This window comes from Centruroides sculpturatus, unplaced genomic scaffold, assembly GCF_000671375.1.
Source record: "Centruroides sculpturatus isolate CEXI.00-Female unplaced genomic scaffold, Cexi_2.0 scaffold123, whole genome shotgun sequence".
NCBI classification, from domain to species: domain Eukaryota; kingdom Metazoa; phylum Arthropoda; class Arachnida; order Scorpiones; family Buthidae; genus Centruroides; species Centruroides sculpturatus.
Window position 1 is genome coordinate 934,028 of NW_019384538.1, and position 25,994 is coordinate 960,021.

A 25,994-nucleotide genomic window follows, 5' to 3' on the forward strand; every position below is an offset into this window, starting at 1 on the left:
AATGAAGTTAAATTAATAATTATGTAATCATTGTTCATCTCTTTAATTTGTATATTTTTTGATAATATTGAAATTAAAATTTTAAAATTTTATAACAAAATATTTCCTGAATTATCTTTAGAAATATAAGATATTATTAACACGCGGAAAATTCGAATATGATAAAACATTATTCGAATAGGTCATTGTGAAGGGGTCATTCAATCAAATCTACAAAATAAATCACGTTATTTTAAAACAATTAATATTATAGTACACCAAGCTNTAGTAAAATTAATGTATAAAAACAATTGTTTTTAAATGCAGTAAAAAAAAAAGTTTATGTACTTAACCTCTTTTTATATCTTAGTATCTTACGTTAAGACATTTTAATATTAATAGGCAGATCAAATATGCGATAAAGTATTATCATGATACAGGTTATACAAGCTATAGATTTGGTCCCCTTTTGGAGAAAAAAAAAACTTGAATATATCATTCTGCGAATGGAATAATAATTAAATAGCCTAAACGAAAGTTGTGTTTTTTTCTTTGTTATTGCAGGAAAGAAACAGGTGTTATTAAAATCATAAAACAGTAATTTCAAGAGAATATTTCTGTTTGTAATATATATTCTCATTTGTTTCTTTTTCTTCTGAGGCCTCAACAGTGGAGAAACAGTGGAGAAAATTCGAGGCATTGTACTTCATTCAAATTAAATCTAGCAATCTTTTGACATCGTCCTACTTTGCCATTTCTTATGCGAGATTCCAAAAGCACCAAGTTCAAGCCTTGTGGAACTGACGATATCTTTTCTTATACGCTTGTGGTTACAGAGTGGTCCGATAACAATTTATAGTTGTATGCTTACTCTTCCTTTTGGCTGTATTATTAGTCTTAAACTGTCATTTAGTCTGCATAAAATTTTTATAGCAACCTTTCAATCATAAATTTGGCACTCATATTCCAACAAGTTTAGTCTTTTCTCAGCTTGATCTGGACGAGACTACTCTAGTTCAGTCAGCTTCAAGGATGAAATAATGAAATTATGTGTAGTTACAGCAGCTTTATTTCGCGAAATTTATCAATAGAAAACTGAATATTTTTTGAGATTTCGCACAACAGTAATAACTTGCTTCGTGCCTATAACTTATTTTCGGTGTCTTTCCTGCCGAACTATAGTAAATTTGCTTGTTTATATATTTTTTTCTCCGTTCTTCTTCGTTTCATTTGCGTTTTCTTGTCTTAATTATTACAACAGGCGACTCTGTATTGAGGGTATTTACTAAGTTATAATGTCATGTTCCTGATCATTCTGTATAAATGCCGAATGACTCAATTTAAATTGATTAATTCTGTAACAAAAGAAATTAATTTTCAAATTAGTATCTTAACTAATTAAATGTTAAATTTAAAAAATTAAACTGTAAAACTGTATTATCAAATTTTGAGAAAATAACATATTTTATGTGCATATTAAGTATTTCTATAATGTGTAACAAATATTAATTAACTTCGTATATTCTTACGACTATGATAATTATTTTACTTCATATAATTTTTTATTCTATTCAGTTTATTTCTAACACCGTAATGTATTTATTACAGGATTTTTTGAATTGTACAGTTTTTAGCTGGGAAGTAAGTATCATGATTTGTTAAGCTACAGATTACAGTAGACAAATTCATTAAAAAAATGAATTAAGAAAATGAAAAAAAAGTATCATTTTACTTTATTCAAAAAACTTCAAATTATAGATATTTATTATGATGCTATCTTCATATAGAATTATTATTGTATTACTTATACATGAATATGACAAAATATAAATAACATCTTATATATATATATACTGTAGATCAGACTATTCCTCGAATTTTTCTACACATCGGGTAGATTAATAATCGGACAATGTTCATTTTAGATACTCAGCAAATATTAAATTACTGTTTAATAATTTTTGTATTATTTACTGTAATTTTTCGCTACTTCTTAAGAATTTATGCATCTAAATTTTAAATAAAATTAATTTAAAAACTGATTTAATTAGTTATAATTTAAAATATTTTGTTCGAAGATTATTTTTTATATAATCTAATCTGTGTACTGTACATTTATATATAAAAATATATTATTACAGCCGGACACGAGTTGTATTCCACAAGAAAGTGATATCTGCTATGAAAGAATTTCTAAATATGCTAGCGAAGTAAGTTTATTATCAGATTTAAATCTTTCTTTTAACAATTTAAAATGTCTAAAACTTTTAACGATCCTTTCTTAATACTTTTATATCTCCAGGTATGGGCTAATCTAAATAATTTCGAAGAAATGATCGAATCAAATATAAAGGTATATGTTTTTATATTTTAAAATAATTAATTTTTTTAAATTTTTATTATGTTTTTCACTTCATATATCAAGAGAAAATATTTTATATTTAAAATATTTATTAGCAATTACTTTTTATTCTTAGACTATGATTTATATGTATTGAATTATCATTATAAAATATAATTCTATAAAATGACTGCAAAATTATTTTATAGAATTATATAATGTTATTTATAATTATATTAACATTGAGATAATTGATTATAATAATGTTTTTAATTTTATCTCAGCATCCTAAAAATAGCAAAGAATGCATGAAATACATAGGAACACTTTTTGTGAGTAAATAAATAAAATGTAGATTTATAAAGGCATATTTAATTTATAATTTCATACATAAATTATAATCAAATTGTAAGATATCTAGAATTAAACCTTTCTTTAAAAATAGATTTTTATATTTGAACAAAATTAATTATTTTAATGTATAAATTTCATGCTCCTGTACTCTTACTATATTTATATTTAATATAATTTTAATTTAAGTTTTTGAAATTTTAAAATAATTAAAAATATATTTTTTAATAGGAAAGAAATTTGGAAGTTTGCGAAAATGTTAAAAATATGACATTCATCTGTGACATTATTGAACTTATGTTTCCAGAAGAAATCATGAAAGGAGAAAAGTGATACAGCTGTATGCAGCTATACAGTATAAATAGTTTCTTACAATAATTTTAAACTAATTGTAGCTTTAAATCGATATCAGTCAATATTATGTATCTAAGCAATGCTGTTTATTTGTATTTTAAACAATAAATCAATAATTTTACGCAATTTATATCTTATTTATTTATTAAATATGAAAAACCTGTGTTTATCCATACACCTCCCAATCCATTCTTCAGATAAATCGAATGACCTGTCGAGGTCACTAATTAAATGGTTCAAAAACCTGATCTAACACATAGTTTCTGAGTTAAATCGCTTATAAATTGTCTAAATATTGTGTTGTAGTATAAGATAGTTGGTATTTTATTATTTCAATTAACTTTTGCTTAAAAACGACACAATAAAGAGTTTTTATTAAGGCACGCCATTCACACAAAATATCTATTCCTGTATGGCTATCCTAAGAATGGCCTGATACAAGCGTTAAATTATATATATATATATATCGTACGAGAATATCGTAAGGATTATACATTGTCACGTATGAAAAACTTTTTTGTATTTTAATGGTGTTCAAAGATTATACAACATATACGGTTAAATTTTGAGAATTATATGCTTTTAATTAGTAAGAAACCTTGTAGCAAGCTGTACATTCGATATAACACGATACACGCCCTTAAAGTAATTTTTCAAGATGTGTAAAAATATTGTAAATGGGACTAAAAGTACCGTACAATTGTGAAAATTAAGCTATTAAAACCTATGGAGACTCTTAGGCACTGAAGAGGAGCTAGAAAGTTTACCTAGCTCGAAATGCATCTGTAAAAAAACAATGAAAGGAGTTTTTATAACCTGAATTGGCTGTGAGGTAGACTACCGGAAGAATTTTTTCGGATTGAAGAGACGTTTACTTAATCAGTATACTGTATATATACTATAATTCATTTAAAACCTCTGAATACTTTAGGGGGCTACTTTGGATTATCCGTGTTTTTCAGTTTTCCGTGCACATGTGTACACTAATTAGCATGGATAATCGAAAGTTCGATGTAAAATTAAGTAAAAAAATCTTTCAATTTTATTCATACCAGAAGCCTTTTTTTTTACTTTAAATTGCAAGATAAACTATTGTTAAACGTATTTCTTGTAAGAAAAGACTTAAAAGAAAGTTAAATTAGATAATAATAAAAATATTCCCCCTGTAGTTAATTAGGATTAATCACGTTGTCTGTTACTTACTCCTGATGAGGATTTTAAAAAAAGCAACTTACAAATTTCATATGTTGTGTGGCTTAAAATTAATTTTTATTATATCTATAACAGATTTGAATTACAGAAAGATATTTAGTTTATTGTTAGTTATTATATATTCTAGCATTCAACGCAAATGTGAGTGCAAAATTGTTTTTCCTTTTCAGTTTATTAATATGATATTGAAAATACAGAAGTCTGCAATGTATAGAATGGATTAAGACGTTAATAAAAAATGAACAAAAACTGACATTGCGATTTTTTGCCTCGATTAAAACACCTGGAAAAGTTTTATTACTGGAAATGTTTGAAAAGCATTATTTTGTGATGAAGTTTTCTACGCATTTTTCCTTTCAAGAAAACACAGTGAAAGATGACAATTGCCTGCATATATTAGAATTTCGTATGCTTTGTATTCCTGGGAATAAAGGCAATTTGATATGTTTTCAAGAAAGACGGAGAGCCATCACGCTGGGAATTACAAGTTCTTAAATTCTTAGACAGCAAATTTTCCGGCTCAACGAATAGAATGCAATGATTTCATTTCGTGGCCTCCCTGGATATCCAGATTCCATGCCTTTAGATTATGTTTTTATTCAGTGGAATAAGTAAAGCAAAGCATATACAGTATACAAAGAATGAACTACTGGCATCGCAGATCTGAGACATTGGCTTCAGTTTCTCAATATTTGATAAATTGCTGGAAAAAATCACACAAGAAATAAATTATACGCTTACGTTGGCTGCTGTACCTGTTACTAAAAGCCCCATGTCAAACTTTAGTAAAATTTTATATGCCTGTGGCTTTGTGACGAAACTATATTTTTCATATAATTTTCAGCAAAGATAATTTTCAGAAAAGATTTTTAATAATTACTGCAAATTATAAAGTACATTTTAAATTAAAAATTTAAAAAAATTAAGTCTATTTGCATTATTTTATACTAAACCCTAATTTATTCTTATTACCTTCGGCAGGTGTAAAATGAAACGAATAAATTAAGATTAACTTTTAAAAGACAATTACATCATTAATTGGACGTTGATGCAATTTTTAATACAAGCACATTATTATTTATATCACAATATTTAAGAGTAGTTTATAATTTTTCTGTATCAATTTTTCTATAATAATTTCAATTGTTATTAAATTCGAATTATATAAAATAGATTATTTTGGAATTTCTTCGTATGTAATTTTATATTTATATTTCAAAGAAAATTTATTAAATCTATTGTTTGAGTTGATTATCTTTCTCTTTAAATTATCACGAAAGATATGCCGTATCTTCATCAATAACGAAATATAATATTGAAAAAATATTCTATAAGTATAAATAAATTTTATAAAACTGACTTCAATTGAACATATTCTTAAATATAAAATTATCCACAACCGAAAACAATCATGAAATACTTTCTTCGTATTGTTATCGTTTATATTAGTTGCAATATCGTATACAATTGTAAGTATATTATATTATAATAGTTTTAAAAGGAATTATAACATAATGTATTAAAATTATTTAACACTATTTAAAGAAATGCTATTTATTATATTATTGTATTAAATGTATATATGAATTACGTATAAAAAAATTTGGTAACGTTGTTGCGGGACTTTCCCGGCATTCTTTATTTGTTTTCATCCTTTATATTTGGTACCATTACCTATAAGTCTTCAGATTGGTTCGAAAAATATTAAAAAGGTGAGGGAATATATTTTTCAGGGTTTGATTTTCTTGAAAATATCTAGCAACATTTTCCTCTATACACAAATCTTCGTAGGAATTTCAGAAATTTTTGACAAAAAGCACAAGAATTATTAAGCTTCAAATTGCGTGAATAAATCATGCTTTCCACTAACATCCAAACATACTCAACTTATTTTGCCTTTTTCGATGTTTTAAGAACCGTTGAATCGAAAAAAGTAAAAACCCTAGAGATAATTTTTGACTTATAATCGTACATAAAGTTGCTGTATAAACAGTGGGAAACAGAAATTTGAGACAGATTTTCTTTAAATCGCAATAAAATTATTTATTTTCTACATTTCAACACATTTCCAATAACTGGCCAATGAAATCTTCTATAATATTTAGATTCGTCTGTTGTATCAAGGAAAGTGTAATATGGAAGTTTTGTAGAAATCCAAATGTAGCAAATTTAAGAAGCTTCTAATAATTGGTAAATTATTAATAATTGGTAAATTAATAGAAGATAAAGTCTGATAAAGAAAACAGCATAGAACTTACTGATCAACAGACTCTTAAAAGGAATTATTGCTTTCTTTAATTTTTTTGAAATAAACCTAATAAAATTTTAATTATAATTACACAATAAAATTAAACGAATTTAGTAAGAAGCTTCAAGATGAAAATAAATTGATCACAGACTATTATCAAAATATACACAGTAGAAGTATTCATAGCAAAACTCAAACTTTATGAAGGTCAGTTAAAATCAAAAAGTACAATTCATCGTCCAAAATTACATAATTTTAATAGTTACAAAAACATTTTTCTAAATATTCACAAGAAATTACTAATTTACTAAGAGAATTTCGAGAAAGACTTTTATATTTAAATATTTATGAGAATATATTTAATATTTTTTTATGTCCATTTGACATTGTAAGATACAAAATACTGTATAATTGTACTGTATATGTTTTGCTGTAAATAAATATGTGTGGTCCACAGTGTATTTTTACTTTTGGTTTTGGCCCAGTAAACAATTTCGGTTGGAAAACACTGGGATAGTTGTCTTTAAGTATTGTTCATCCACAAACTGTGCTGCCATTAAAGAATTTCTTTTTCACCCAACGGCTAATAAGATTTACTGTTGTATTATACATTAATAAATATATAAAATTTAATGTAAAATACTTATAAAATATATCTAAATAATATATGACATAGTATCGTTTCAAAATAATTATTTTACAGCTGAAGATTGCTTATCAAATTTTCAAAATTGTATAATAAAGAATGTAAATATAATCAAGGTAAAAAAAAAAGTTTAATATTTAAAATTGCGCTGAATTCTGTTGCAATTTTCTCTCTCTATCTCTTTATAGTATAATTAATTAATATTTAATATATAAAATTATAATTTTGAGTATGATTTCATAATATCTTGTTTATATATGATATTGAGTTAATAAATAATGTATACAAAAGTTAATAACCGTCTACTTATAATTTCTATTGGATTCTGTATTTTGTAAAATAAACAATATAAATTTTAATACTTTATATTGTTTCGTAAAATAAAATAATAAATTACTTTTTATGTAGGTACTTAAAAATGCAAATTTTTGTTGTAATAAAATTATTTCTTCTGATAAAGATAAATTACACCAGGTAAGATTTAATTTTATAGCATTTTCTTTTATATATTTCAAAAATTACAATAAAAATATTTAAAAATTAAAATTTTTATTATATATTTAACAAATTTTTAAAGTGTATATAATACAAATTTATTATTTATTATATATGTTTTTGTCTTTAGTACATTTAACTTATTTAAATCTTTATACGTTTGATTAAGAAAATTTTATTGATTATTTAAAGATTTAGTGTTTATATAAGTGAATAAAATATAAATTAAATAAAAGTAAAAATTAATGTCTATCAAAAATGTTAAAATATAATAATTTTAATCTAATTAATTACCCAATTTTAATTATTAGTAAAATTAATAGCTTGTTTATTATTAATAATAGTAATATTACTATTAAAAATTAATAGTGAAATATTAATTTTTAATATTTCATTATTATATCGTGAGAAATAATAATAATTATATAATTATATAAGGTATATATTTGTTCAGAAATTACGAATTTTAATAATTTAATATATTCATTATAGGATTTATTGAACTGTACACTTTTTAGTTGGGATGTAAGTATCAATATTATTAAGCTACAAATTAGGTATATTCTTTGTTTTGTGTTAATGAATGACATAAAACATTTAATATTTTACTTTATTCAAAAAATCTCTAATAATAAATTTGACGATGATAATATATCTTCATATGAATTTCTTATTATATTTCTCGTATATGAATATGACAAACTATAAACATTATTTTATACACGATGAATCAGTCTACCAAACCACGTGTTTCTCTTAAAAATCATTTGTTATAGAAGGCTACAAGAAACATTCTTATAGTTAAAATCTATATGAAGACTCGATTACTAACATTACCATAGAACAAGGCACAAGGAGAATATCTACCCAGAAATACATATAAATTTCAATATAGGAATAGGAGCGAAATGCGTGTCATTTGGCTTTCCATAATAAATAACTTTTGTTAGAAACCACTGCCACTAATCGATTCTTTACGTCGATAAATATAGAAATATTTCTCCAGATCTGCAATGAATGATTCTCAAGAAAACCGTGTAAATGTATTGGTGAACTAATACATTGTATATAATAATTACCGAGTTTCTAAATCCATCCTTTCGCTAACATTCTTTACGTTATTCATACCATACTTACATATAAAAAGTACGAATTGTTACACCGTACGAGAAATTATTGTCTTTAGAAATGCATATATGCTAAATTACGCTTATACATCTTCCTCCATACATTATGAAATGAGACCTGAATTAAATGTTGAAGACTAAAAGGATACCATTTTTTCGGGCTTCAATTTCTTACTTGAAGACTTATACATTTACAATGCCGTCCGTCTGTACGTCCTTCCTTAATCTCGAGAACGAGTTTAGATAGATGAAAATCGAGACCAAATATAGAAAGCTTAAAGGTCGAAAGTGCCGATTAATTTTATAAAAAATTCCGATCTGGAATGGAAGTTACGCGATTTTTAAATTTTTTTCCGCCCCGTGTACATTAGGAAAGACTTTTCAGCCATCTCGTAGGGAGATCACTAGCTTATGGATGGGTTAGTGATCGAACAACGTTACTTTAGAAATTCAGCAAATGTAAATTTACTGTCTAATAATTTTTATATTAATTACTGTTATTTGTGCTAATTCTTAAAAATTCTTGATATAAATTTTATATAAAATTAATTTAAAAACTCATTACAAAAATTGTAATTCAAAATGTTTCGTTAGAAGGTTTTTTTTACATTAATATAACTTAATCAGTGTTCACTTATACTCGTATATACATTATTATAGCTGAAAAAATATTGCTTACCACAAGAAAGTGACAGCTGCTATGAAAGTATTTCTAATTACACTAATGAAGTAAGTTCATTATCTGATTTAAATCTTTTATTTTAACAATTTAAGTTTAAAATATTACAAATTTTTAACGATTTTTTCAATAATATTCTTTTACTTCCAGTTGTTGTCTATTCTAAATATCTTCGAACAATTAATGCTAACAAATATAAAGGTATATATATTTTTTTTTATATTTCGAAATTATTCATTATTTTTTAAAATTTTTATTATGTTTTTCTTTTTATATGTTAAGAAAATATTATAATACTTAAAATCAGTTTGCATTTAGAATTCAGCTGTTTGTTGTAAGCCAGTTAATCACACTTTAGATGATATTTTCTACACTTCAATTAAATTAATATTATTACTTTATTATCTTATCTTATCTTTTACTTGTAATCAATTATTATTGTAAAAAATAATTACAAATTATATATTTATAATTCTATTATTAATAGTGAGATAATTGCTTATAATTTCCAGCGTGCTAGAGACAAGCTGCAGTGCTTACAATTCATAGGAGTAATTCTTGTAAGTAAATAAATAAAATGAATTATTTTAAAGTGTAAATTAATTAAAGTCTGTTAATTCATATTTATATTTAATACAACTTTAATTTAATTGTTTGAAATTTTAAAATAATTTTAAAATATATTTTTTTTTTAGGAAAGAAATTTTATAGTTTGCGAACATGATAAAAGAATGACACCGTTTTGTGACTTTATGAAAATTATAGGCCTACTTGATTAATTAAGAAGAATTCGTCAACAGAGATAAGCGATACAACTATATGTAGATCTTTAATATAATTTTAAACAAGCTGTAGTTTTAAATTGATATCAGTTAATGTCATGTATCAAAGCTATGCTGTTTGTCTGTATTTTACTGTTTAAAAATATATTAATTATTATTATATTTTTAAATTTGATAAAAATATATTTGTCTAGAGATTCACCAAACGATCCTACAGATAAATCGATTGGCCATCTTGAGTATGACAAAACCCTAATTACAAGATCATTTGTTATATTATATGGTATTATTTTGTATTAATTTTTAAAATTAAATCTAAACTTACTTGAATTAAAAAAAAACTGTTTAAAAACAATTTTAATGGTTTTCTTTATTTATAAATATATGGCATTTATAAGCATTTTTAATTTTAAAAGTATATTTAATAATTAGAACTTCATATTATTTTATAAAACTACATCTTAAAAACACTTTTATTCTTTAAATTTAATTTTACATTTAATTTTCTTTTTGTTTTTGCTATTATTCTTCTCCTAATCTTCGAAGAAGTTATTTTTTCAGTTTGTTATTCATCTATCAAAACATTAATTATAAAAAAAAATGATTATTATATCAAAATTGAAAGTCATAAAGTTTAATTATATTAACTGATATTATTGTTATTTATATAAATTAGTAATAAATAAATCTATATAAAATAAAATTATGGGCATTAAAAAGAGAAAATAACTTACCCCATATTGAATATAATTATTAGAATCTTTGTTCAATAATAATTTTTGAAGTAATTCGCAAAAAGGAAATAGATCCTTATTGTCGTTAAACAAACATTTTTCTAATGTTATTCTCTGCCATTAAAAACAGATAAAATGTATTAAAAATGAAAATATTCCCAGAAATCATAATTCAGTGTTTAAAAAATTTATATGTATATATTTGTAACTTAAAACATTTTAATTTACAATAATATTAATCATTTATACTTATTCAAATTGTACAGTACATTATGATAATGACATTGACATAGATATAATCCTTCTTTGGAAGGTTGCCTATGTGTTACTTTGCCTTATTTCATCTATCTGTTTAATTATTTTAACGGATAAATATTATCTTTGAAAATCGTTTCATAAATGACTTTATAGACATTTTCTCTTGAATCTTTTGAAAGAAAATATAATTATATTATATTTATTTTTTAACTCAAAGATCGAAAACCACAGCAGTAACTCTTCTTCAAGTAAAAAAGTCAATGACTATATACGTAGGAATCAGAAGTGCCGATTATCTGTGGTCGATTTCTAACGCTTACAGTAATTATAAATATATCGTTCAAAAGATAATTGTGTTTCTTAGATACTGTGCAAAATTTCAGATTTTTGCAGGAAGGGTTTTCACCTGTATTAGTATTTTTTACATATCACTTCGAAGTGCCAAGCTTATCTTTACCAAAGAAAAACTTATAAAACAAAACTTGACTGTCATTCAAGTTGCCATAAGTCGTAAATTTTTTACATCTCGGATGTTTTTGTTATTTAGATTTATTAATTAAACAATAAAAAGATCACCTTTTCCTTTTCATAATAATCGTTGCATTTGCTTTCGTCTGGAGGAATCTAGAAAAAAAATATCATATCTGAAAAGTTTAGTAGTTAAAAATTAAAACGTTAAATCTAATTTAAATATTAACTATAATTTTCAATTAAAATGGCTGAAGCCTACATATTAAAAATACTTTGAAGATACTAAAACGTTTTCACATTTCCGAAGTGTCCAATCAAATTACAGTATATATATTTTGATTGAGCATAAATTATAAGATTATTTTATAATATATTTTAAGTTTATATTTAATTTATAAATAAGCCAATAACACACTAGTTAAGAACTTCATAATTTCATAAATACTTCATAATAAATTTAATTAATTAATTAACTGAAACATTTATTTTTATTTATTTACTTTAAGAAAAACAAATTAATTTAAAAGAAAGATAGGTAGCAACATGAGCCGATTATCTTCAGTTATTAATTTTATAATTAAGTCTAGAAGATGAATGTAAAATCATTCTTCAATGATTTGACATTCATCTTCTAGATTCAATTGCACATTTATTTACATTTCTGAAGCACGAAGCCTTGCCATACCTTTATTTCAATCCGTGCTTCATATTAATTAACACTAATATATCAAATTCATAAGCTTTCTACTTTAATTTGCTGATACTTTCAAAGAAAATATTCAAACCAATTCGAAATAATAATAGAACCAATTCTACATAGAACATATTATGTATTTATTTTGACAGAGCTTTAAAATAATTTACTTATTATGTAACTATATATTAAGTAGTTCATATTATCTGCTAAAAAAATTGATTATATACAGTAATTCATACCTTAATAATAATAAGAATATTAACTTTATGTACTGTACTTACACCAGTTTTATTTCTTACACTTTGGTCAAATTCATCGATAGCTTCCTCATTCTATCAACATAAAATTAATACAAATTAATTATTTTCTTATTATCTCATTTTTTTAAACATTATAAAAATTTACCTTGCTATAATAGTTTAGTATTTGATGTGCATATTGTTTATTATCCAATACACATTCCATTAGTACCTAATGATACAAAGGATATAAAATTATTGTTAAATTAGTGTTTAAATCGAATTATTGGTTGTTTTTTTTGTAGAAAGTAAAATTATTAATTACCGGTAAGATATCTTCTTCTATACAATCGTCTTTATTCTATAATAAATAAAATACATATATTTTAAAATTGTTAGTAAAAATAGTAATAATATTATAATAAAAATTATTATACTATTATAGACATATTAATGAGTTTTTCAATACATCGTTTTACATCAGGATCAAATGATGACTTTTCTCGCAAGAAGTAACTACATTTCAAGTATTGCTAAAATATATATTTATATAAANCCGATTATCTTCAGTTATTAATTTTATAATTAAGTCTAGAAGATGAATGTAAAATCATTCTTCAATGATTTGACATTCATCTTCTAGATTCAATTGCACATTTATTTACATTTCTGAAGCACGAAGCCTTGCCATACCTTTATTTCAATCCGTGCTTCATATTAATTAACACTAATATATCAAATTCATAAGCTTTCTACTTTAATTTGCTGATACTTTCAAAGAAAATATTCAAACCAATTCGAAATAATAATAGAACCAATTCTACATAGAACATATTATGTATTTATTTTGACAGAGCTTTAAAATAATTTACTTATTATGTAACTATATATTAAGTAGTTCATATTATCTGCTAAAAAAATTGATTATATACAGTAATTCATACCTTAANTGGTGGAAGTTCAATAACCAATAAATTCAATTATAAGTATTACTTTCCCTATTCTGTTATATAACCGTATAACAGACAGAAAGTATGGCAATCAGTCAAAAAATGACCCCTCAAGATTTGTAATTTTTCGACTCAGGGGATCTTGAAATGCCAAAAATATTTGGGGGGTTTTTTCCTGTATGCATGGATGTTAGTATGCGCGATTTTGTTTATACAATTTGAAGCTTAAAAACTCTCGTGTTTTTTGTCGAAAATTTCTGAAATTTTGCAGAGATGTTTATGTATTAGGGGGATTGATGCTACTAAAGTTTGGTGGTTCTAGGTTAATACGGTGGGAGATAGAGGAGTGGGTCACTTTTCATATCTCGAGTCTGATCGGACTTAATGAAGATCTTACTCATTATTAACATTTACAATTGTTTTTTTTAATTATTATTATAAAACCAACCCTTAAAATTAAGCATTTTGCCATTTTGTAATAATTGAAAATATAAACAGTTTTTAAAGTAAAATATCGTAACAGATGGCACCAGACATAATATTAACTGTTACAGAGAAAGTTAAGCGAATTTTTTAAAATTAAAAATAAAATCTGTAGAAGTTGTTTAATTTGAAATTGAATTAAACAAGTTAATTTGATTAATTTATTTTTTATTTTTATATAAAAAATCTTTTGAAAAATTGTTCTAATGTATAACCAATGTTAATTTCTTTACGATTTGTATTTCTAATGTAGCCTTTAGGTTTTCCGGAAATAAAGTTTATCCTGAAAATCCGGGTGTAAAAATATATTTTATCTCCATTTTTTTGCTATTTCTTTTTTTTTATCGAGTTAAAAAAGTTGTGCCTTTTAATTATTTGAAGTTTAAATTTGGTTTAACCTATCTTTTATTAACTATCGACATAGGATGGCAAGACGGTAAAGATATCAATCGATCTAGGTTCAACACTCAGCTAGGCTCAGATAAGCTGAAAAGGATCTTTTCAGCTTATCTAGATAAAGGTTAAGATAATTTAACTTAAAAATTGTAAAAAATTAAAAATAAATTACCTCGAAATAATCTCCTGGTTTGTTAAGAACTTGTTTACAACATTTTACATCAATTTTGTTTAACTAAAATTATTATTTTTCATATTAATAAATCAAAGTTTTTCTTTTTATAAATTTAAAATATTATATTTTTATAACAAGAACAGATAGAAGAATTATATTAAATTTTTAGATATCTCACTTGTGCTTCTGTAATTTTAGATAACATACAGTTATTAAAGACATCCATACATTTCTTTTCTCTTGTACAATAAGGTGCTATAAATTTCGAAGTTTAAATTAACATTAAAGTGCATACGAAAGTCTACGTTTTATTATTAATTTTTTATAAAAAATACTAACATGATTTTCTAGTTGAACGGATAATATCGCATATAAAACCATACACATTATCGTTATCGTCTTTATCAACACAAAACAAGCATTCTTCCATCTAATAAATAAATTAAAATTACTTATAACTATACTGTATTATTTAGAGATTAAAATAAGAAATATTTTAAATTATTTCTTAAATGTTTACAATGAAAAAGAAAACTTTTAAACTAAGTATTTTTATTTTCAAGTAAAGTAAATTTATTTTAAAAATTTTATCTTACTTCAACTCTTTCTGCATAATGAACACAATCTTTTATGCTTTCTGGAGTCTTTAAAAAATAAATTTAAACATGCGGTTAATTTAAAATATATTTATTATAAAAATTAAAATGAAAATTATGGAAAACATTTAGAAAATCAATAACTTACTCCAATAGCTTCTTTTACCTCAGCTTCAATTTTTGCAAACTTTTCTTCATTCTAAATAATTGTATAATTCAATTTTTTTACTTGATTAAACAATATTAAATTTATCATTTATTACTTATAACTTATTATAAACTAATAAAAGTATATTATTTAATGATATGTGACTAAATTTAATTTTAAGTGCCAACACATTTATTAGCAAAATTAATTTATAAGAATATGTAATTTTAATTCATCTTAGTGCATTTTATTAAATATATTTTTTTAAAGTTAGCAATTAAAAATACTAAAATATAACAAGAAAATAATAATTAGAAATAATTTAAAATGTTACTTTACCATTGTAAAATACTTCATTATATTTTTCTCGCATTTTTCACTAAGCATATCCAAACAGTCGTAAAGATCCTTATTGTAATTAATTAATTAGTATTTTTCTTTGTTTAATAAATAATATAATAGAAATTATATTAAAGTAAAATTATACAATTTTTATATATGATTTAAATTTTTAAATTTGATCTTATAAAAAAATACAAGTAAATACTCACAGTTAACATTCTGTTATCCAGACACTCTTCTTCAAGCTACATTAAACGGCATAATTATAATTTTAAAATAACGATTTAACGATTTCTAATTCGCATATTTTGTTTAATTATTGCATATTTTTAATTATTTAATTAAAAATTATCTGTTATTTTATATATTAAAAATATATATAAATGAATACTTACTGATTCGTCGTATGTGCCATTCTCGAATGACTTCTTACAACAATAATAATCCAACGATTTTACCTGAAAAATAATCTTTTTAGCACATAATTCTATAAAAATAAAAATATATAGAACAAATACTTTACTCTTGATTCACAATTTCTAGACAAGAAGCAATTCTTGAACTTAATCATGCAATCTTTATCTGGATCTATATTAAAAAAATAAAAGATTATAGAAATTGTTATTACGTTTATTAATTTATAAAAAGTTAATTTTAAGAACTTTAATACAATTTAATATATTTTATTCTTAAATTTTGTTATAATGTAGTTAATTATACTTCAATATATATATAAACACTTACCATTTTCAAGCATATCATTTCCAAAAACTTCTTTTATAGATAGAAAAGACTGCAGAAGAAGTAAAAAAGCTACAGTTTTCATTGTAACACGAATATTTTTTCCAAAGTGAATTACTACATCTGCACTAAATGCTTATATATACCTTTCGTTTGTGTGTGTTTTTTTAGCAGGTGCAGAGATTTTGCCATCAGATTTCACTCTAAGTTAAAGAATAATAATAATAAATAATCTCAATGCGTGAGTGCTGTAGAGGAAAAGAAAATTGTTATTTTAACTTACATAAGATTAAATTTAAAAATACGAAATATGACTTTTAAAAACAAAGAAATCTGGAGTTTTCAATTAAATTTTCTTTTTAATTTTTATAAATATTTATTTGATTTATTTTAATTAGTAATATCTAAAATAAAATTCGAAATTTAAAAAAAATATATAAAATTTGAGTTAATATTTGAAAATTAGAATGGATAAAAATATGTAAAATCCAAGAATTATTTATTTATATAAAATCGTTTAATACTTTTATTAAATATTATAATTAGTATGTAAAATACTCTTGAAAATAAATTAGATGCTCGATAATTTGATTTAATTGTGACTTCGTCACAATGCCGGATTGCAATTTTTAATCATATATATATATATTTAATTTATTTAATTTGAAATATATGATCTTTATCTCAAATTAGTAGCGTCGTGCCCCTGTACATCATACTTTTCCTGTTAGCAACAGAGTCGTGTAGGCCATCTATTTAACACCTTTCGGGATAAAATATTTGAATTAATATAACACGACTTCTGGTTTGTAACGGAAATTCTTGTATAGTTAGTCGGGTCCTCCTACCCGTAATGTTTCCAAATTTAATCTCGTCTCACATCTATCTTACTTCATTAATGAAATTAAAGAAAGACAGACGGACGGACGAACGACAGTGGAAATTATGTCTGCAAGTTTTTTAAATTGCAGTCCAATAATTGAAAAGAAAATTCAAATAAGACTATACAGTTACCGCCACCCATTCTTTGAGGTTGTCCAGTCGCTTCCTCTTTTAGTATTTCAAACACAAAAAAAGTTTTGTACTAATTTTCAGATTTCGTAATTTAAACTGCGCTTTTATCTTTCAAAGGACCCTTATTTCATCTCGGTTCCTATCCTACCTCGGCCGAGATAAGAGCCTTATCTTTCGTAGGATCTTCCATAGGAACCTTTCGTAGTAGCCTCTTGAAAAGACGTTTGGGTGCATGGAGGATTACGCCATCGAATAGCCCACTACCGATTACCTATGCTCTCGTGCACTTGTATTTAGGTAACGCGTAACAGAAGCAAGATATGGCCTAGTGAAATATTTTTATAACCTGTATATATACTTTTTAGTGGATTTATTTACATTACAATCACGTAACAGTCTTATCAATGTCGATATATTTTTTTACTACTTTTTCCTTTGCTTTTAAATTATTTTTTGAATGTCTTTAATAACTCACTAAATTAATAACAATTCGATAAAAATATTTTAACAAGAGAGTATATAACTTACAAAGTATCATTTATGTATGAAAGGACATTCGTTTAAAATAATCATTAAGAAATGCAGGAAAGAAGTTATATCTTATTTAATTTCATATTACGTATATATTTCTTTGAATTTATAAATTTTAAAATAGGTTATGTTTAATTAAATTCTGAACGTCATCAATCGCAAATTTTCTTATTTAAAGAGAACCAGCTGCATTTGATTAACGTACTTCCTACTTCCTACGTTCAGAATTTAATTTATATATATGTATAAGATTTATTCTAAAGTATTTTATAGGATTTAGTTAAGAAATAAATATATAACTCAAAGCTTTAATCAAAATATAAACAGTTTATTTGAAATATCAAATATTCAAATGCATTTAAATTGCATTTTTAGATAATAAATATAAAAGTTTGCCTCTCAATAATTAAATATTTACTGATTGTAAAGCCGTAATTAATAAATAAAGTCAACTTTAGTAAATTAAATAATGCGAAAAGCTTCATTATTTTTATCAACTTTTTTATTTTAATTTCAGTATTTTTTTAAGTTATAAAGCTACTTTAATGTTTAAAAACTTAATTGCGAATATTTTTCTGTAATAGAATAAATTTTTATGAATTTAAATATTTAATAATATCTTAAAAATAAAGAATAAAAAATAATTATTTACTATAGTTTTATATAAGAGCTAAATGTAATTTCATAGCGATTAAGAAATTATTTTTGTAAAGTATTAAATAACACATGGGTTTTCTTCGTGTGTCTAATACCTAAACAGAATCCACTTTCCACATAGGATGTCCTGCTAGAAGTTACCCCATTGGCAGATCACCCATGTGTTCCGTTGCCTTACTCGTCTATACACTGACACAAATCTTAATACTGACCAGTGGCGTGTCGTGACATTTGACGATAGGGAAACTTTATTTCTGTAAGAAGCCGACATCCAGGGGCAATCAGTCAATTGCGCGTCAGTGATGGTCTAGGGTCCATTCGTATCGTTTATTCGATAAGCCAGTAAAAACCGTAGACTTCTCTAAATGCATTTTTAATATCACAATTACATTCCGAATCGCTAGCCACGATATAAGGGCTACAATTAAAAATAAAATAATAAAAACTTACTTGGTGAAATAAAATGTGTGGTGGATGTACCGGTACATACCTGGTACAAAATATTCTTCAATTGTATGAATATACTTTTAAAGAAAATTATAATTAAATATAGCTTTGTAAAGAAACGTACATAAAAATATAAAATATTCTTTACTTTTTAAATCTTAAAACAATGCACTTAGTCAAATAGCTCCCTACGAGTGGCTAATGGATGGAATCGAAGACGGTTGCAGAGCGTGCATACACGCGTACCGCCAAATCCCCAGGGTGCCGATACCGGTAAATGTCAAATACCTCTTTTGTCGCATCATTAGTATATCTCAAAGGACGCGACAGGACTGTTGTAGATTTTAAACGTTTCTCACTATAGCTGTAAAAATCTAAATATGTTAAACTTAATAGTCATTTGTTTTCTAACTAATTCGTTTTAGGACCAAGTGTCCTCTGAAATTTCCAAAATTTACAATTTTTCGGTCACTCTCGTTGAACTGGAAAAATTTCTGTTGTTATTAATAATACGAAGGAATCAGTCTCCACTGTACTCGGCTAGGGATGGTTCGGTTAAGCTGTTTTTTAAGTAAAATTTTGGCTCTTTCATCAGGGTTTCGTTTATGTCCCCAATTTCCTAATCGCTTAATTATTTAACTACTTCTTAAGTAGAAATATGTCGAAACCAGTTACTTTGTAGTCTCGGGAAAAAGTGGAAAGACAAATTTTTATGACAACGGATACATAAATCGTAAATTTAAGGAAAATAAATTCTAGAGCTTTTTCTGTACCTCGCGCATCTCTCTCATTCGTTAAATGTAGTTGTAAATGATGCTGTCAAAGTAACGGTTAATATTTTAACATTATACAAGAATTGTACACGTTTTTTTCTACATCCCCTTAGAGATAGGATATACGAAATCGTAATATCACCGGTTTAACATTGAAATCCGTGAGTAATATAAAATCGGAGAGCGGAATAAGAATATCAAATATTTTAATGGGTTTTTTATTTAACTCTTATCAACTATACAGAACTATCATAGAAACATACCAGTAATTTCTTATCGGTCGGGTTAAGTTATAAATCTACTCGTGATTCGCGTAACCGGACGAGGGCGGCCAAATATCTAGCGGGTGGGCGGCTAACAGCCCGGATAGAACCGGTTCTGGATAGAATTGGATGCGGTATACGTGTAGCATCCACCCGAAGTCCTAGGCTTCCACCGGCTAAACCGAGTGAGGTTGGTCCTCTGTAATGCGCGTACGCGAATCTGCCTTTTTGGATGCTGACGATACTGCGCTTCCACTCCGCCACTAATATTCGAATATACAATAGCGATCTTATCTTTTTTTCACGTGTAGTATAGAAATTTGTAATAACATACATAATGCGGTTATAGTAAAATATTGTGCGATTATTTTCGTATAATTAAAATTAATATGTATTTATTTTTTAGAAAATACAAGGGAAGCGGCGCATCCACCGCTTCCAATGACGGCACGCTACTGATACTGACATTTTAATGTTTTCTAAATAAAGTAAGTTATATTTTACCTTTGTATGTATGGAAACTTTTGGGACACCCTGTATAAATATAACTGTATTCCTGTATATAACTGTAAGTTTCATAAATCAATAATTAACTCTACTAAAAGTGTTTGAAAAAACATGTCTGCTGTTAAATTTCATTGTTTTAGTTTATATTAACATGAACTTTTTGGGAGAATTTAGAGAATTTGGGCAACATAATACATTTTTTTCTTATCTCGACTCCAATCAAGTGGATTATTTTAAAAAGAAATATGTTCAAATACTTTATACGTGTAGCAGTATCAAGCAGGAAATGACAAAACTGTAAGTAATGCTTCTATATTTAAGTTAAACATTAATTTTAAAAAAAACAAATAATTAATAAACTCAAAATAAAAATTTCTTGCTGATCTTGGTTTAAATTATATTTTAAATATTTAAGAAAATATTATTTATAAAATCGAATTTAAAAAGCTTTTTCTAAATACACCTGCAAACAATGCAAATTTCTAAACAGAGCATTTTTTAAGCAACAATGCATTTGAAATAACCTTCAAATAACAATCATTTTTTACCTTTCTATCAGCGACGGTTGTTCAGGGTTTTGTCTATTTTATTCTATTTTATTATTCAAGGACTATTTTTAACTTGAATATCGTCATTATAATTTATAATACAAACTTTATTTCATATAAAATCATTTTACGTGCTATTTTTAAAATAAATTTTTATCATAATTTCCTTTTATGCTATTTATTACTTAAATTTTATATCCTAGTATAACTAAAAATGATCGGACTTTCTAATGATTCCTTTAAGCATGAGTTCTTGCTAGATTTTTTACATTCCCAGCTGTTATATATGAGGGAAAGTATGGCGATCAGTCAAAAAATGACCCGTCAAGATTTTTACATTTTTGGATTTGAGGAATTATTGGAACGTCGAGAAATGCAAAAAAATTCCGGGTTTCTCTGTGTGTATAAATGTTAGTTTGTGTGGAGGAGGAACAATTTTTTTCACCCAATTTGAAATTTAATAGCGCCTGTGTTTTGTGTCGAAAATTTCTGAAATTTTGCTGGAAGGTCAGTTGATGATAAAATGTTTTCCCGGTTAAAATGATAAAATAAATCTGCTAAAAATGTCACTTCTCAGCATCGTGTATTGTTACTCAGGTAACTACTATATTCATTTTTCTCAATTGTAAAAAATAAGTAATTCTTCTCATAACTCGAATAATCGTGTTTAAAAATCATTACCTTTCGATAACCATCGAATTTCGGTATGCATTATCACCAGATTGGTGGAATTAACATGCTGCGGCACTAGTTTTGTACACCTTTATTATTTTGAAAAAACGATTTCACCAAATAATAATAGTTTCCTGGTGACTTTTCTGGCATTTATCTTTCTTTTTAGCGAACTTCACAGATTTATTCGTGCATTGTGAGGCTCCTGCATAAAATTTCAAACACATCTAACTTCCAAGTGCATTTTTTGAAACAATGTTTAAAATAAGACTTTATTTTTGATACGCAATAAAAAATGAAGGTTTTTATCAAAGAAAATAAAGTTTACTCTATTTTCTCCAATTGTAGCGCCATTTATGATGAAACCAATACTTCCATCTTGTGGTTTCTCCAAATTCTAACATTTTTGGTCCAATAATTTTTTTCTAGAATGTGTATTTCTGAGTTATTCCGCTGAATCTATTAAAATGATCCACTAAGTATAATTACATTGATTATTATTAATATTATTGACAAGACTATGTCTTGTTTACAAAATCGCACTGCCGAATTTTCTTACCAGCATAGAGGTATGGAGTGCATATCGAGAGTTGATATTTGACACAGAGTATTAGGTGCCCAAATCATTTGCGCATAAAAAAATCCAGACTCGTAGGTAGTCAGGGGACCAAGAATCGAGTCAAAATAAAATACAAAATGGCGACCCACTTCTACAAACAGGCAAAACAGCCACCTCACCCCACCGAAGTCAGGTAGGGAAGAGTAGCACCCACAGTCATTCTAAGAATTGAACTCTGGCCTTAGGACCGAACATGTAGGTTCTTTTATGTTAAATAAAATTTGTAATCTAATTTTGTAAATTTGGGAGTGCTTCAAATATGACATTAAAACGGTTTTATGTCGTTACAAGTGGGTTTTTTTAACATTATCTAGTATAGTAAAATCGTGGAACCGATAAAAATTTGACGTTATATTAGGGTTGTCGTTACATCCGATGACGTTATAATCGAGTTACATTGTATATTGTTCGTGCAAAATACACTGTCTCCAGCACATTGTTTTTCAGTTATCCAAAGCAAAAGCAATTTCTCAACATGATCTAATGTCTTTGATCTCTGTTTAGAAATTGATTAATGTTGCAAAAGGGGTTCCTTTTGCAACATTAGCAGATTTAATAATGTCTTTATTTTCCACNTCGGAGCTCGAATCGAGCCCTATTTTTACCAAATTTCAGGTTTTTCGATATTAATTGTAATTAAAACATCCGTTATTTACATCTATATAGTTTTACTCGCATAAATAGTTCTGTATTTTACGGTCGGTGTCGACCGACGTAAACCGAAGGATTACCCGGAAGTTTTTACAGTCTCCGGTATTAAAAACACTTTAATTTTGAGCAATTCAAGCATTATTTCTAGTTACTATTTTATAATAATAACTAGAAATAATTGACACACAACCAATTCAAATATACAAATGTACTTTTTGAACTTTTTTTCTACCAGAATTCATATTAAAAAATTTAGAAAATGAAAATTTTTTGTTTTTAATCACATATCATTGCTATAAAGTTTGTATTGTAATAAATATTTTATGAAAATCTTTAAAGCATTTTAATTACTAAGTTACAATAACTTATAAAACACATGATGATTTTTAAATATCTAATTATTCATTTTTATAGAATGTGCTTTGTAATTCACATTCTATCATGTAAAAGTATGATTTTGTCTAGAAATAAATTTGTCTAGATCATTATTCTTTGTTTAAATTTACAGCAATTTTATTGATTGGTAAAGATCTATAAATAGGCAAAATTTACTTGTCAATAGACACAAAATGTTTAATTTTGAAAAGACTTTACTAAGTCAATTCAAAATATTAATTCTTCATTCCTAGCTTAATCTTCAATATCATAAAACAAAATGGTTAAAAATTTGATTGATCAGCAGAAAACGAATCAATACTGTTGCTGGGCTATGAACGACTCGCATATTTGTAAAATCTAAGTGACTCGTACAACATGGAATTCATATAAAACGGAATTATCAACAGTGTTATAGGAGGGTCAACTATATCGTTTTAGCTTTCTCGCAAATAATTGCTTCTGATACACTGTCTCCAGCACATTGTTTTTCAGTTATCCAAAGCAAAAGCAATTTCTCAACATGATCTAATGTCTTTGATCTCTGTTTAGAAATTGATTAATGTTGCAAAAGGGGTTCATTTTGCAACATTAGCAGATTTAATAATGTCTTTATTTTCCACGATTGTTGATATTGTCGTTCTCGGAATACAGTATGCAACAGTTAAAATCTCGAACAAGCATGCCACCTTCATATTTCTCAACAATTTCTTTTATCCGTTCCATTGTGATTCTACTCATTTTTTTAGTTTTCTGTTGCTTTTCATTTGCCTTTTTGCAATTTATGATTAATAAAAATAATAAAATTTTACTTACAAATTAAAATCAGAAGAAATTTAACAAAGTTATAAATCGTCGTACAGTGAACATCTAGTCTGGTCTAGTACACCAATAATGCTACTTGTTCATAGATGGCGTGTATAATTGAATTAAGTCGTATACCGGGCAAAATTTGTTTTGTCCAAACAGGACGTATTCCGAATTGGACGTATTCTAAAGCAGACGTATACCAAGATACCACTGTACTTGTATTGCTTCTCTAATTTATTACTTAACAAAAGTTAAATAAAATCATAGCACTTCTTAGAATTACAGTAATATCACTAATCAAACAATACTCCTCAGCAATGACATTACTAAATCTAAACCAATTAGTTATTGATGAGTTTCCATTAGTATAGGAAAACTGTCATTGATTAATAAGATATTAAGCAATTTTGACTAAAGGTAGGCGGTTAAGTTACTGTCTTAATTAAAGTCACTCTCTAGGCCAATCTTTTCTTCCAGAAAATTCTAAATTAAATTTAGTTATTTCTAATTATTAAATTTAATGTGCAATGGCAGCTTAGCCACCCACGCCTACTCAAAACTGCTTAATATCTTATTAATTAATTAGCCTTATTATAGCCTACTATGAATCCAGCAGTAAAATTTGATTAGTAACGTTTATCAGGTTGAATGTATATGTAATTGTAATAATATCAGCCAGTATGTTTTATTTGCCAGACAAGCAAAAATTGTAATATTGTGATAATTTAATTTGCAAAAAGAACAGAAAGATATAATTAATATATTAAAAAATTAATATAATATAAAGTAACAGTTAATATGTAAATAAAATCGTCTCAAAGTGAGATAAGACTCTAAACATTAAATAATTTATCATGGCATTGAAAAATTCAAAAATTGTTAATGGAGTAGTGTAAACGAGTATAGTCATTTGCATCAGAGATAATTAAACAATTTACATGCAGCTACAATATGGCTAGAAGTTCAAGTATATCACACAATACATTACAATCTGTAAAACGCAATAAGTTTGAGAACTCTTGCACTGCAATAGATTCTAAAATATTCAAATTAAAGAGCTATAGTTTAAAGTTTTGAAAAACTATAATAATTCAAATGAATAATTTAAGTATAATTTATAATTATCCGAAACTTCCAACCAGTAGAGATACGGGAGACATTAAACCATACCAGAACATCAAAATAATCGAGATTTCATCTCGGAGGCAAGAAGCTTATAATTAAATATATCTACTTTTAGCATTCAGAAGTTAGTAATCCTGAAATTTACATCGGTGAACATCGATTGCAAAGTTTTTTAATCATTTAGATCAATGTCAATTGATGTAAGCTATATATATATATATATATATAATAAAAAACCTAATTGACTTTAAATATTTATATGAGAATATTCCACAATAATAGATATAAGATGAGATAATAAACCAATTCAAACACAGTAATTTTGAATTTTCTAAATTGAATTTTACAGTCGAACCCCCTATAAGATATAGATACGTTCCAATTTATTAGGAATCCGATTTCTTACAAGTCGTTCCAATCACAGCCCGACACGTGTCAAGTTTACGGACTACGGCTGATTGAAAGGTTTTCTTCCTTAAAATTAATCGATTCTACACTAATCCGACTCAACATTTCCAAAATACGTATATTTTTTCGTAGTTTTATAGGAATCGTAAT

The 25,994-nt window shown here is 25.7% G+C and overlaps 3 protein-coding genes across 3 annotated transcripts; 2 read left to right on the top strand and 1 right to left on the bottom strand.

Annotated features, from left to right (window-relative positions):
- The first annotated feature begins 1,487 nt into the window (after window positions 1–1,487).
- On the top strand, window positions 1,488–3,155 carry LOC111623326. The gene is made up of 5 exons (XM_023365862.1): window positions 1,488–1,620; window positions 2,121–2,189; window positions 2,282–2,332; window positions 2,605–2,652; window positions 2,903–3,155. The coding sequence occupies exons 1-5, from the start codon at window positions 1,513–1,515 to the stop codon at window positions 3,002–3,004; spliced, it is 378 nt and encodes a 125-aa protein (XP_023221630.1). The 5' UTR covers window positions 1,488–1,512; the 3' UTR covers window positions 3,005–3,155.
- Window positions 3,156–5,613: 2,458 nt separating this feature from the next.
- On the top strand, window positions 5,614–10,585 carry LOC111623327. The gene is made up of 7 exons (XM_023365863.1): window positions 5,614–5,706; window positions 7,189–7,247; window positions 8,119–8,151; window positions 9,414–9,482; window positions 9,583–9,633; window positions 9,945–9,992; window positions 10,128–10,585. The coding sequence occupies exons 1-7, from the start codon at window positions 5,649–5,651 to the stop codon at window positions 10,209–10,211; spliced, it is 402 nt and encodes a 133-aa protein (XP_023221631.1). The 5' UTR covers window positions 5,614–5,648; the 3' UTR covers window positions 10,212–10,585.
- Window positions 10,586–10,730: 145 nt separating this feature from the next.
- On the bottom strand, window positions 10,731–16,542 carry LOC111623328. Its single transcript, XM_023365864.1, has 16 exons — window positions 16,448–16,542; window positions 16,227–16,291; window positions 16,099–16,161; window positions 15,913–15,948; window positions 15,701–15,769; window positions 15,362–15,412; window positions 15,214–15,261; window positions 14,957–15,047; window positions 14,796–14,872; window positions 14,615–14,677; window positions 12,939–12,974; window positions 12,780–12,845; window positions 12,656–12,706; window positions 11,783–11,830; window positions 10,949–11,062; window positions 10,731–10,787 (listed from the first exon to the last, which is right to left on the bottom strand). Exons 1-16 carry the CDS (start codon window positions 16,527–16,529, stop codon window positions 10,764–10,766), a joined length of 984 nt encoding a protein of 327 aa, XP_023221632.1. The 5' UTR covers window positions 16,530–16,542; the 3' UTR covers window positions 10,731–10,763.
- Window positions 16,543–25,994: the final 9,452 nt, after the last annotated feature.

Excerpts from the sequence above, each read along its gene's own strand:
- LOC111623326 (XM_023365862.1), top strand. The coding sequence starts at position 1,513 with ATGATAATTATTTTACTTCATATAATTTTTTATTCTATTCAGTTTATT. Across the intron at positions 1,621-2,120 it reads GTACAGTTTTTAGCTGGGAA|CCGGACACGAGTTGTATTCC; the intron begins GTAAGTATCATG and ends ATATTATTACAG. Across the intron at positions 2,333-2,604 it reads TGATCGAATCAAATATAAAG|CATCCTAAAAATAGCAAAGA; the intron begins GTATATGTTTTT and ends ATTTTATCTCAG.
- LOC111623327 (XM_023365863.1), top strand. The coding sequence starts at position 5,649 with ATGAAATACTTTCTTCGTATTGTTATCGTTTATATTAGTTGCAATATC. Across the intron at positions 9,483-9,582 it reads TTTCTAATTACACTAATGAA|TTGTTGTCTATTCTAAATAT; the intron begins GTAAGTTCATTA and ends TTTTACTTCCAG. Across the intron at positions 9,993-10,127 it reads AATTCATAGGAGTAATTCTT|GAAAGAAATTTTATAGTTTG; the intron begins GTAAGTAAATAA and ends TTTTTTTTTTAG.
- LOC111623328 (XM_023365864.1), bottom strand. The coding sequence starts at position 16,529 with ATGAAAACTGTAGCTTTTTTACTTCTTCTGCAGTCTTTTCTATCTATA. Across the intron at positions 15,949-16,098 it reads ATGGCACATACGACGAATCA|CTTGAAGAAGAGTGTCTGGA; the intron begins GTAAGTATTCAT and ends CGTTTAATGTAG. Across the intron at positions 15,048-15,213 it reads ATTATGCAGAAAGAGTTGAA|ATGGAAGAATGCTTGTTTTG; the intron begins GTAAGATAAAAT and ends TTTATTTATTAG.